Raw genomic sequence first — 13050 nt, forward strand, 5'->3', positions numbered from 1 at the left:
ATTTATTTCCTCACCTCTTTAGCGGTAATGACTTGGTCCCTTTGTACAAGATGCCACCTTGGCCAACCACTTAATCTCTGTATGTCCAATACTTTCTTCTTGCAACAGGCATGGTATTGTTGGTTTCAGGCCATTCTTTCATCACAACATCCTGTCGCACTTGTAGAGTTACATCATGTTGTATAGTTTGCTTGATCAGAGCAAAAAGCTTGTCTGTCAGGATGTGTTAAACAGTCAATGGCCAGTATCATGCTAACACTGCAAGTCTTTTTTGATACATGAAGGGTTACCAGTCCGAACGTTTGACAGTTTCAGTTGATGAGGAAATTCTACCTAGTGTCCTCTGTCTGGAGATCTTTTTTCCCATTGGATTAGGTTCACAGTTAAATTTGTCCACTTTGAGGGAGCATCTTTCCATCATAGGGCTTCAATTTGATCTTAGTTGACTTCATTTTTAAGTCACCACCTTGAGCAACTTCACACGGGCCTGTGAAGCTCACGACGTTGCATGCAGTACCAGTGTTTAACTGATACTTCACATTAACGTGATGCTCCCCTGCTGTATTCATCATTCCAACAGTAACAAACTATTTTTTACTTCAGGATTTAAAGACACTAACCTGTTTTAGGGTTTTGTGTGATTTGTCACAATCATCGTTCAGTATATTTTCAGCATTCAACTTTATAGGCTTGCTGTTCTTCTTCCAGTAAAAGACTTACGTGTAAAGTGGTTCTGCTTCTTGTAGTTAGTGCACTGCTTTCTCTACACTGGACATGCTTCCTTTTCCTTCTTATGGTCACCTCCACAGTATTTACATCCAGTAGTCCAGCCTTAATCTTTCTGCTGGTCCTTCTGCAACTTGGCTTTCCTTTTCTTCATTGACCTGAGCTTGGAAAGCTTGGGCTGTCTCCCAGTGTAGTGCAAAGCCTCCTCAAGTCTCCATTCATACTCTTCAGCTAACAATCAGCCACCTCAGAGCTTCTGTACATGTCAATTGTTTTCTCAAGAGCAAGTTCATCTTCTCAGCAGATGACTCCCTTGTTCCTAAGATAATCCTATCTCTGATGAGGTCGTCCTTCAGTTGCCAAAACTCTCAAGATAAGGCTCAACATGTCAGTGCAGTCACATAGACATAGAATTTACAGTGCAGAAGGAGGCCATTCGGCCCATCGAGTCTGCACCGGCTCCTGGAAAGAGCACGCTACCCAAGGTTAACATCTCCACCCTATCCCCATAACCCAGTAACCCCACACAACACTAAGGGCAAATTTGGGACACTAAGGACAATTTAGCATGGCCAATCCACCTAACCTGCACATCTTTGGACTGTGGGAGGAAACCGGAGCACCCGGAGGAAACCCACGCACACACGGGGAGGATGTGCAGACTCCGCACAGACAGTGACCCAAGCCGGAATCGAACCTGGGACCCTGGAGCTGTGAAGCCATTGTGCTATCCACAATGCTACCGTGCTGCCCGTAATGATCAATATTCTCCCATCCTTCCTGAATTCTAGTGTTAAACACACAGTGTTCATAAATATTATTAGTAGAGGGCTCAAAGCAGGTCAAGTACTCCAAAATTTCATAAGGCCGGTTTTTCTGCTCCTCAGTGTGGCCTATGGTGCAAACGAGCTTGTAGCACTCCTTTGCCATCACTGAAAACATTGTTGCTACTCTCATATTTTCAGGTTTCTCGTTCAACTCTGGCAAACTGGAATGATTGACAATTCCCTCTCAAACTTCTCTTCCTGTCTGAGTATTTATACAGGAAAATGCAAAGCCATAATGACTCATTCAGCTGTTGATGTCCTGTGCAAAGTTGTCGGCCATAGTTTTAATTTTTCTCAATTTTTTCTTTACAACTGCTGGCTCCCTTACAACTATCAAAACCCCAGCTGCACACTTCCGTGGTTGTTTCTGACACCATGTTCCATGTGGTGGGTAAAATGGTTACTACCCTAAAACATTAAATTACATATGATGGCATCTGAGGTCACATGACTATGGCAACCCACAGTGTACAAACGTATTTACGCAAACATCCTGTAAAGTTGCACAACATAGGTATTATTAGAAGACTCCATTTCACATCAGTGATGCCATGTAGAAAATTTAAAAGCAAAAGATGTCTGGATAATTTATATTGGCAGAGATTAATTGATTTATGTTGCAGCCATAATAACACAAGTGTTGATCCAAAATCTCAACACACAGAGACGTACTTAAAACCATGTTATATTGTTGAAACATAATACTTAACCATTAGGATCAGATCCATCTTATAGAAGTTCCTTTCAGATTGCTTGCTGACTATTTTTCTTTGGAAAAATGCCACAACAATATTAATCTGACACTCAACTGCTTGCATGTGAGTGAGTGACCACACAGTGAGAATGATTTTCATCTCAAGCAAGACCGAACTGGGCATACAACCCAGGCCCACACAGGAAGAGCAGCTCCCCCTCCTACCTGGGAATGCATACTTCCCCCATCCTGTTTGCATTTCAACTTAATTGCACTATTGTCTGAACTCTTAATAGTACTCCGTGATACACTGCCAGTGATATTTGCCAGAATCTCAGACAAATTCTGTCAGGCAAAGCCTGTCGTAGTTTGCTTTTAAAAATTCTGCTATCTCCTCCTGGAAATTTTAAGATTTATGCGGACAATGAGTGGCCTATTTCATCGCCATCTGAGAAGCGGATTTATTTTTTAATGTTGGGCTCATCAAGGTGAGGGGTGACAGGACTGGGAAATGGGACTGCTTCTCAATTCCGCAATCCAGTGTCAGCATCAGGCATTCCTGGGTCAAGTCTAGTGCAAGTTAGGCTCCAAATAAAGTGAATGTCAGCTATTCCCCAGAGGCAGCTCACAGTTGAAGCGAGTGAGGCACTGCCGCATCGAGAATTGTGTGTACACACACATACGAGCAGTTGATGCATAGCAGTCCTGGTTCCAGCTCTGATTGAACAATGCAAGCAAGGCAGCACAGGCTGTGACTGAAAGGACAGCACTGTGTGATGTCTGTTTATTAAAACAAACAGCTCCTTCCCATGTGGGCCAACAATTGGAGAGAACTGATCATCCATATCAGAGAACTGTTGGATATGATAAATATGTAGCTCACCAACTTTCCTTGGAGTGGACTGCCCAGTGTGTCACTGAGTTAGACCGAGCTGGAAAATATCAGCTTTGAGGGTTAATTTAGGTGGGGCAATGGCACCTGTGCTTCATGCAGCGTTCGCACTTCAGGAGAGCAGCGATGATATCAGCCAGCATTTCCATTCCTGATTACTGCTAGGAAAATTCATGTGCCTGGACATTAGGCACGACCAGGCTTTGCACGCAGCTGCGACAGCCACCTCAGCAGTTAAAGTGCCAAGCATCACTGGCAATCGAAGCTCAAGTATGAAGAATTCCCACCATGGTGGTACAGAAATACTGGCAGCACCTGTGAAACTATATTCAAGCAGCGGGTGAATGATTTCAGGTAAAGAGGGAAGAAAGTTTTTTCAAAAAAGCATCAAATCGTCCAATTGCTCCGAGATACTGCAGAATATGACCAGTGCACTGACCTATAGAGGTTTCCAGATAACAATTTCATTAACCAATCCATCCATTACACATACATGAGTTCAGTTAAACTGAAGCTGATACCAATTAATTTGTTGCAAATCTTACACCATTCAATTATTTAAAATTCTGAGCGATATGGTGGACAATCTATTAATTGGTTGATAAACCAATTGGTTAATAATTATTTTCCCATTGTTTTATGGCAATTGTCATCGTTTGACACAGCATTTAGCTGCTAATTTGGTGGCAAACACCCTACAATATGTGGCACAGAGATCCACAACTTATCATCCCCCTGAGATGCTGAACACTTCCAAAACGTGACCAACCAGCAATGGACGCAAACTGTGCACGAGGCTCATTAAGTAGCTCCCAAACAAGACACAGTTTCGGGAGGCCTTAGCATAATGAGAATGGAAGCATTCATGCAGTGTTCTTGACACACAGCATCCATTCGCAATAAATGCTTTGGAAAATACGTTTTACAAGACCTTTTAAGACTAATCCAGTAGTCTTCTCCTTGTTACAAGGTCAAACATTATTTTCTTGTTACCTTTTTTTGTCTTGTAATGGGCAAACACTAGCAAGAGAACCCTTGTTAAAGCAAAATCAGTATCGCCAGATTTCAGCAAACAGAGCCCTTTAGTGCTGGTGCCCAACATTCCTGCTTTCAACCCACACTTGGTCCCAGTACATCATACACTGCTAGCACCACTGAAATATTTAAATAAACTGACCTCGCATTGTCTGTACTATGCCAATTGTGCATTACCTGCCCAATTTGAATTTAGCATTGTGAATTTTGTAGGTACAAGCGTAACATTGCACAATCACTAAAGTAGTTATATCTTTAGCCTACTCATAATAATAATCTTTATTAAAGTTACAAGTCGGCTTACATTAACACTGCAATGAAGTTACTGTGAAAATCCCCTCGTCGCCGCACTCCAGCACCTGTTCGGGTACACCGAGGTAGAATTCAGAATGCCCAATTCACCTAACAGTACGTCTTTCGGACTTGTGGGAGGAAACTGGAGCGCCCGGAGGAAACCCATGCAGACTCTGCACAGACAGTGACCCAAGCCGGAAATCGAACCTGGGACTCTGGCGCTGTGCAGCAACAGTGCACTGTGTTACCATACCGCCCATACCTTTAGCCAGTGATGCTGGCTAAGAGAGGAAAGGTACCTACACTGCCTTGGTACTTCTCCAGCCATGGGTCGAGTCTGAAATCATTATTCTAACTAATACGTGTGGTAGATTTCATGACAGTCATTATCCAACATTCTCCCATTGGGGTCACTATTGTTGGTTTGATAAATGAACCTTGGAGAATTACGAGAAATACTTCTGTCAAAATATTGGGCATGAATTAATGGGACAGAAATAGAGTCCCATTTCAGACATGTTTAGCGTAGTGTTTCTTGGCGCCTGCAGCATTTAGAAAGACACCGCTATTTAATAGCACTTTGCCTTGTTCTTCCTTGCCGAGGCCGCACTTACATAATTTCCTGAACTGTGGCCACCTAAAATGGCTGCATGAAGGGATCGATGGGAAATGTGGCCAAACCGGAGCACAGACAGGTTGCAGCCTGCAAATATACAAAAGGCTGCAGCTCAGACTTATGCAGAAACTGACACAGGAAAAATGCCGTCAAAAGGCCATCTCGGGACAATGGGCACCAGGCAGAAACTGATAAGTGGCAGACTCAGTGGTGCCTGCTTTCCTTATTTGGGGAGGCCTACGTGCCTCAGAGATATAGTCGACCGGGACCCGTCCAGCCATCAAGGCGTCCACCCCAATTGGCTAAGATTGATCAGGGTGATTGAGACCTGATCGATCCATTGGATCTTCACCTGGGACCGCCCAGAAGCATGCAAAAATCCCAGGGATAAAAGGTGCTGCGTAGGCCTTCACTCGCTCTCTCAACTGCAGCTTTCAACAGCCAACAACAACGGTGAACCCTTCACCAGCCAAGGTTGGGACCATCCACTCCATCCACAGAGGGACCAGAACCGAGGACACAGATGACCAGCAACAGACATCCAGCACTGCCAGACGACAGGATTATTTAATACAATTATTGTATTAAGCAACTTGTGTGATCATTTGTACATCGTATACGGGTTAAATACACACTGTGGTTTAGACGGTACGAGCTCAGATTGGCAGTACAGGAAGAGCATTTGGGGATTGAGGGGCCATTTTTAAATTACACCCATATCTTTCGACCTTCCTCAACCACCCCACTGTGGCCTCTGGACCCCCCCTCCCACTGCACCCAACTTAACTCTTACAGTGTCCTTGAGGCCCCCCCCCCCCCCCCCCCCCCTCCCCAACCCAGCTCTTAAGCAGTCTGGCAATGCCAGGCTGGCAATGCCACAGTGCCAGGTATAATGCCAAAGGACCATGTTGGCAGTGCCAAGCTGCCAGTTGGAGTGCCAGGGTATCGCCCTTCCCAGAGCCCGAGCACCTGGCTGTCTCTAATGGCCTAGGAGACCTCCTCATGTATTGTTACACCTGGTCCTCGTTTGTGAAACTAGTGCTAAATGGCGCCATGGTGAGGTCTCCAAGGCACAGCCGTTAGTCCCAGGGCGCCAGCAGAATATAGCACAGACATATTTAAATGAACCTAATGGCTCACTTAAATATCTCAAGGGTAAGATCCAGATTGCGACGTCTTGCGAGATTCCGTTAAATTTTGGGAGGCGTTTTGAGCAGGGCGTGTCATAATATATATCCAGGTATATGATGGAGTGCAGACAGGCAGTGATTGACGCACAGGATGACCAGTGAACACACAGAACACAGCAGCCAATCACCAGACAGGACACGACCACTATAAAGCCAGAGGGCACTAGTTTTCCCGCTCTCTCGGGATCCAGCCTCTGAGACAGTCAGAGCCTGTGAGCAGCAACTAGAACAAACACCATGTGGTAGTAAGATAGTCTGGTCAGGTTAGCCTCAGGTCTCCAGTCAAGTCAGCATAGTGTCAAACCACAGTTAAAGCATGTATGATAGTTAAGAGTTCAATAAAATTGAGTTGCATTTCTTCAAGTGTTGGAAGCCTGTCTCACCACTGCAGTAAACGCAGTCCTCGCAGACCCAGCTTACCCAACACATCAGGGTGAATCTCTTAGAGGCCTCTCACATGATTCAATTGCCTTGCTGCATCACCAAGTTGGGTGTGACGAGACCATTAAATCGTGACCATTAATACCAATCCTTTCAAAAAGCTACAAACCATCAGCAAATCATCACTTAAGCCAGCTAGGCCAAAGGATTGAGTTGCAAATGATCAAATGTTGATTACATACAGGAAACGGTCAACTGAAAGAAATAATGGATCCACATGGATCAGTGTTGTTCAATAGTTTGTCAATCACCACATGGTGAATCACCACATGGTGAATCAGTCACAGACTTGTAGCCAGTTAATGCTGTTCAGTTTTACAGCCATAACAATACTGAGCTGTGTTAAGGATGGGACTCACTCCCTTGACTACTTGAGCAAGGAAGGATCGGCCATCAGGTTGTTAAGCACTCTTATGAAGTGCGGTAAAAGCAAGTTTGGCTTTTAGGACAGCAGTCTGATTGCTCTCGAAATTTTATTGGGGAATCTAGTGTCACAGGGGATGCTAACTAAAGGCCTTGCTTTTGTTTAACTGACATTTGTTCACAAAACAGTTGTGGGGCTTGAGTTATGGACTGGACTGCATGGTTGCCAATGATGGTTGAAATGTGCAGTTTTGGCAAGCTGGGGCAATGCAGCCATATCCAAATATGTTCAGTCTTTATCTTCACGGACCTATTGAAGAGAGCGCTCGAAAGGAATAGGGCCCGTTTAGTGCAAAGAAAGAGATTAAAGGGGCAGCACAGTAGCGCAGTGGAGAGCACTGCTGCCTCACGGTGCCGAGGTCCCAGGTTCGATCCCGGCTCTGGATCACTGTCCGTGTGGCATTTGCACATTCTCCCCGTGTTTGCGTGGGTTTCGCCCCCACGATCCAAAGATGTGCAGGGTAGGTGGATTGGCCACGCTAAATTGCCCCTTAATTGGAAAAAATGAATTGGGTACTCTAAATTTATATTTAAAAAAAAGAGAGATTAAAGTAAGTTGGCCACAAGCCAAAGATCTATGAAACGTCCGAATGCTGTGTTCAGAAATGGCAGACGACAGAGTGTAAGCAAAACAAGGTTCAGAGTACAGAAGTCAATATTTAGATAAAAGCAAATTACTGCAAATGCTGGAATCTGAAACTAAAGCAGAAAATATTGGACAATGTCAGCAGGCCTGACAGCATCTATGGAGAGAGAATGGAGCTAACGTTTCGAGTCCGGATGACTCTTTGTCAAAGCTGGATATAGAGTTCTGTTGATTTCTTCCCTTCCCCAGAGACTTGTAATACATCAATTCTGATAAAGTAGAGACATTTTACTCTCAAAAACATTTGCTTTTCTTGAAACAAACTGCAGCACGCTGTCAGAAACAGAACACTTCAGTTAACAGATTGTCACCACCCTTTGCGGATGGGTACAACTGGCTTGCTTTGCAGAACCAAGAGATTGCCAAGCCCTTTCGAAGCTGTTATCCAGACTCCGCTAACGAGTGTATTAATCTTGATCAATGGTTTAAAACCTAATTTCAAAAGATGGGGGCGGGATTCTCGCTTCGGGGGACTAAATCCCCACGCCCGCCGGAAAACAGGTGAGAATCACTCTGGACTTTTTCCTCAAAAGTCCGGGGTGATTTCCCCATTCTCCAGAGGCCTGGCAGGCCTCCAGCGTGCATCCTAGAGCTCTGGCTGCCGGCGGGCCCAGCTAGACAGACCATGCAGCCGCGCATGCAAGCGGGTTCGCGCATGCACGTGGTGGCCCACTTCAGCGCGGGTGCCGCCGACATGGCAGAGCCACACAGTGGGCCTGCGCGGAGGAAGATGGGTCGCTCCCGGATCGCGATGGCCCGCTGATTGGTGGCCCTCGATCGCGGGCCTGCCCATCGTCGAGGCCCCCCCGGGTGTCCGATCCCCACGCCTCACCACCTTAACGCCCACATCAGCCTCGACTCCAAGTTCTAGCTGGTTGGAACCACATTAGAACCACGCCGGCGGGACTCAGTGGGCACTCGGCCTGTCGAGCGCAGAGAATCGCCGGTGGGGGGGGGGGGACCCTTTTCCAACGGCCCCTGACCGGCGCCGCATCGATCGTGCGCGCGCAATTTCAGCTCGGAGGGCCGGAGAATCCGTATTTGTTCTAAACTGCACATATTCCATGTCAAGTGGGAATATGATCGCAACACATTTGGTGAGCATTGAAATCCTATTGGACAACACTGTCATAAATCAAGATTTTCAATGTAACAGTGCAGATATTGCCCTCCAGTGGTCACATGATAATCTTGTAACTTTATTTGTAATAAACACATGGAATAATTTTCATCAAATACTTGAAGAACTAAAGAATGAAGAAGTGGCCAAGATAGGGTCTTCAGCTGAAATGTCAGTTTAGCCCATGTTTAGTGCAAGGCGCTTTCTTAGTAAAGGAGTCAAAGCCAATGACGTCAAGTCTGAAGGGTTGTTCACAGACTCATGAAACAACTGGTTGACACTTTAAATGCCCTCTAACGCTCACTAAAGAGGCTGTATGGCATTCAATGGCTAGTGCTTCAACTAATGCCCTCTCCAAACAGCGCCCAACTGTTTGGGAATAAACACAGCATTGATTTTGATTGCAAGTTCTATTTAAAGGGATACTCACCACTTAAAGGGATACTCAACATTTAATGGTCATTGCTGCTGGAGCAGTGAAGAGGACGTCTGTAACACAGCAGGAGTCTTTCGGGACACTTTGCAAAGACTTTTCCAACAGTCGAGCAAGATTTATTCCAGAAATTCTTTTGAGGACTTCACCTAAAAAGAGTAAGTGCTGTGCTACTCCACCTTATTGGACACCTTGCAGGAGTCACCAGGAGAAAAGGAGTGGATAGTCATTGGTGTCTTGCTAGGGGTTTCCCTTTGGCCTAGACAAGGAATGGGAGGAGGGCATGAGGGTATGAGGAACAGCAGCAGTTGCTGCAGGAGAAAGGGACAGGAGAATGAGGAGCTCGAGGTGACATCCCTCCCACCATGGGCACAGGATATCCCTCTCTTCTGGACTCCTCCACCAGGATCTCCAGAACCTGTGCTCACGCCCTTAGCTCCTCAGCCATTCTGAAATATGCCACTGTGTGCCAGTCAGCACTCCCTACACCTTTCGGCATCAGTAGGCATGAGGAACCCACATATGGTAGTCCACAAAAATTGTGTTTTATCAGCACCTTAGAGCTAAACCGGCAGGGTTTTTGGTTAGCACCTCCATGCAAGTTCAATTGATGGCAATCTGCAGTGAGGACCAAAATTGCGTGCCAGATCTGAACTTGCAAACAGGCTAGTTTTGGTAGCACTGTACCTATTTCCTGCCCACTTTCATACTTTGGCAAAATAATCCCCACAGCATTTGGCACAGGAAAATGGGTCCAAAACCCATGTATGCCTCACTTATGAGTGTCAGCCGTGGAGGGAATGCATGTTAAATGTAGTGCATGTAATAGATGATGATTACAATGGTGCAACTCAGCGACGGGAGGAAAATTCCTCAAGGTTGTTTTCTCTGTGGTACAGCAGAAACCTGTGCATCAACTGGAATTTTATCAGAATCAGAGGGATGGGTTGGGAGGAGTGAAGGCAAAACGGTACAGGAAGGCATGGGGGGGGGGGGGGGGGGGGGGGCAGCTTCTTCCTGCCACTATGCCAACTTGCCAGAAGCAAAAATGCCTCCCACCGGGAACACAACTGAACCACTTAAGTGGCCAGCCAAAGGCTATGTTCTGCCTTTGCAGGCATTTTGCGCGTGGCGTGTGTGTGTGTGTGGGGGAGCCGCATGGGAGGAAACCTCCCCCAACGATTCCTGGCAACCTCCCGGTGGAGGTGATGGGAAAAGGTTTGGGGTGCTGGGTGAGGACATGTGTGTGGAAATAAGGGGATGCCCTTTTTTTTGGTGCTCTATGGCTCACAATGGTGGCCCCCTGTGCCTCAAATCCATCAACCCAACACACGATTATTGTAGCCTGCCTGCCTGTGCTTGGTGTCCCGCAACCCCACTTACCATTATTTGATGGTACCAGCCATCATTCTGCAGCTGCATTCTCAACAATTCTCTGATTGAGCAAGCAAACCCAATTAATTGGCCATTGCCAGGAAGATGCCTTTCTGGGTCCTGCCGTTGGCTGAGATGTCTCCCAAGTCAGGCTGTGCTGGTGGAACTTCTGCTGTGTGCCTAAAATCCTTCCCCAGAGCTTTCACTGCATTGCTGATGCAATATTGCTGCATAAGGAACTTAGAACATGGATATAAAGAAATTCCTAAAGCACAATCAGAATGGGGGAAAAAATAACACACAACAACCATTTCTTACCTTCGGTTTGTATGCGTTCAGCATGGACATTTCAACATTTTGCCCTCGTACAGGTTTTGGCTGTCGTTGGATAACTGGTGTTGATGACTTTTGATTATTACGACAAATACAGATGAAGAAGAACAAAAGAGCAATTGCCAGGGGAATTGTCACACTAGGGACCAGGATGTAAAGAATCTCCATCTTGTTGTTTTCTTTGGAGTCTGGTTTGCAAAGGAAAAAAAAAATTAGTCCCTTAATAATAAGACACAGCACAGCATACCGCAGTGAGGAAGAACATTCATTCCTGCATCACCTTTCGCAACGTGGGGAATGCCAGCGGGTTCCACAGCCAATGAAGTTGTAATTCAGTAAAATGCAGCAATCCATTTGTGAACAACCAACATTCCACAAATAACAATCAGATCAATGACCATACAACTTGTTTAAGTGATGCTGTTTGGCGGCAAGGACACCAGGATAATTCCCCTGCTCTTCTTCAAAGAGTTCAATGGAATTATTTATATCCACCTCTGGGGATAGCCAGGGTCGCAGTTTGTCTCTGCCAATAGATGGCACATCAAACAGTCCAACAATCCTTCAGAATGTTACTGAAGTCGGTCTAGTTTATGTGCTCACATCTCTGGATTGTTTTTTGAAATCGTCAACCTACTGATATGGAGGCAAGAATGCTCCCACCAAACCAAAGCTGGCACATTGTTAACAAAAGTACAACCAACAAAGGAAAGGAAAACCACCACTCCATCGGGCTTCAAGAGTACAACACCATGGGCATTATGTAACGGAAAGGTTTCCAAGTGTCATTTGTGGTGGGTTTTGCTGGGAGTTTCTCCCTGGCTCTGTCGGCGAGTCCCCACCGCTATCTAACCACGCTTTGGCACCTTTTTGGGCCTTGGGGAGTTTCTCACCGGTTTGGTCCATACTTAGAATTATTTTCGTAACCGGGGTGCTGAGATCGATGGACAGGCCGACTCGTCAGAGATCGGGGCACCATGGACAATGTCGCCTCGAATGCACATAAAACACTGTCAACCGCCCTCTTTCGCCCCGCTCCACCCCACCCCCCTCCACCGCTGAGGACAGCCAGCTATGAGGACCATGAGGGACCCCCTCATCAGGCCCTCCCTCCCAGGACCCCTATCTTTCATCCCCCCTACCTCCCAGCTTTCACAGTAACTTCAATGAAGCCTACTTATGACAATAAGCAATTATTATTATTAGAGGCCCCTAAATATCTGTCCTGCACCCCCACCCTTCATACCCCCTCCACCTTCCTTTCATGGGCATGGCCCTGCTCAGGCCCTGACCCTTGGCAGTGCCATCCCAACCTGAGAGTGGTCCCGCTGGCTTTGTGGTGCCACCTGGGTACCTTGGCAATGCCATGATGTCAGTCTGCCAAGGCGCCCACGTTCCAGGGAGAGGGCCAGGGGGCCACCCTGTCCTATCCCTTACCACCTAGGGCTCTCCGATGGCCCAGGAGACCACCCCTGGTGCCGTTCCGCCTGGTCCACATTTGTGTGGGCCAATATTGAATGGCGCCCAGCTGAGGCCTCCCTGGGGAGGCCGGTAGATCACGGGAGGCTGGTAGACCATAGGTATGTACACTTATGTAGGTTTAAGACCTACTTAAGTGAGCGCAGCCCGATCCCGCCCATTCTGGGCGGGATTCTGGTCACGCCGCCATGTTGGACTTGGGTAGATCCTGTGTGGCGTTGTGGCTGCGGGAGGCCTCACCCGACATCTACTGGCCATGCCACGCTCCCCGTTGGGCACGATGCGGCCAGTAGATCGCGCCCCACATTTCTAAAGGACTTCAGCATATAAGTACCATAGTAACAAAAATCAACACCAACTCCTTAATCCTTCAATAAAAAAACACAACATAAGCAAGAAAATTTACTGGTGGAATAAAATTTCTTGTTTTTTTTAGTAATATAACTTAGTGAACTTTAACATTTCACCAATGTTACAAAACACAATACCACCTTATTAAGCATCATACATCTCAATAATAAAGTACT

The 13050-nt window shown here is 46.4% G+C and overlaps 1 protein-coding gene across 1 annotated transcript in view; it reads right to left on the reverse strand.

Moving 5' to 3' along the window:
- ror1 (receptor tyrosine kinase-like orphan receptor 1) overlaps positions 1-13050 on the reverse strand; it is a 357093-nt gene that overhangs the window by 17328 nt on the left and 326715 nt on the right. Inside the window, exon 8 of the mRNA XM_038794486.1 lies at positions 11030-11232. Coding sequence (XP_038650414.1) covers positions 11030-11232 — 203 coding nt within the window. The remainder of the gene's footprint in view (positions 1-11029; positions 11233-13050) is intronic.

The sequence above is a fragment of the Scyliorhinus canicula genome, chromosome 4, assembly GCF_902713615.1.
Source record: "Scyliorhinus canicula chromosome 4, sScyCan1.1, whole genome shotgun sequence".
In the NCBI taxonomy this organism is placed as follows: domain Eukaryota; kingdom Metazoa; phylum Chordata; class Chondrichthyes; order Carcharhiniformes; family Scyliorhinidae; genus Scyliorhinus; species Scyliorhinus canicula.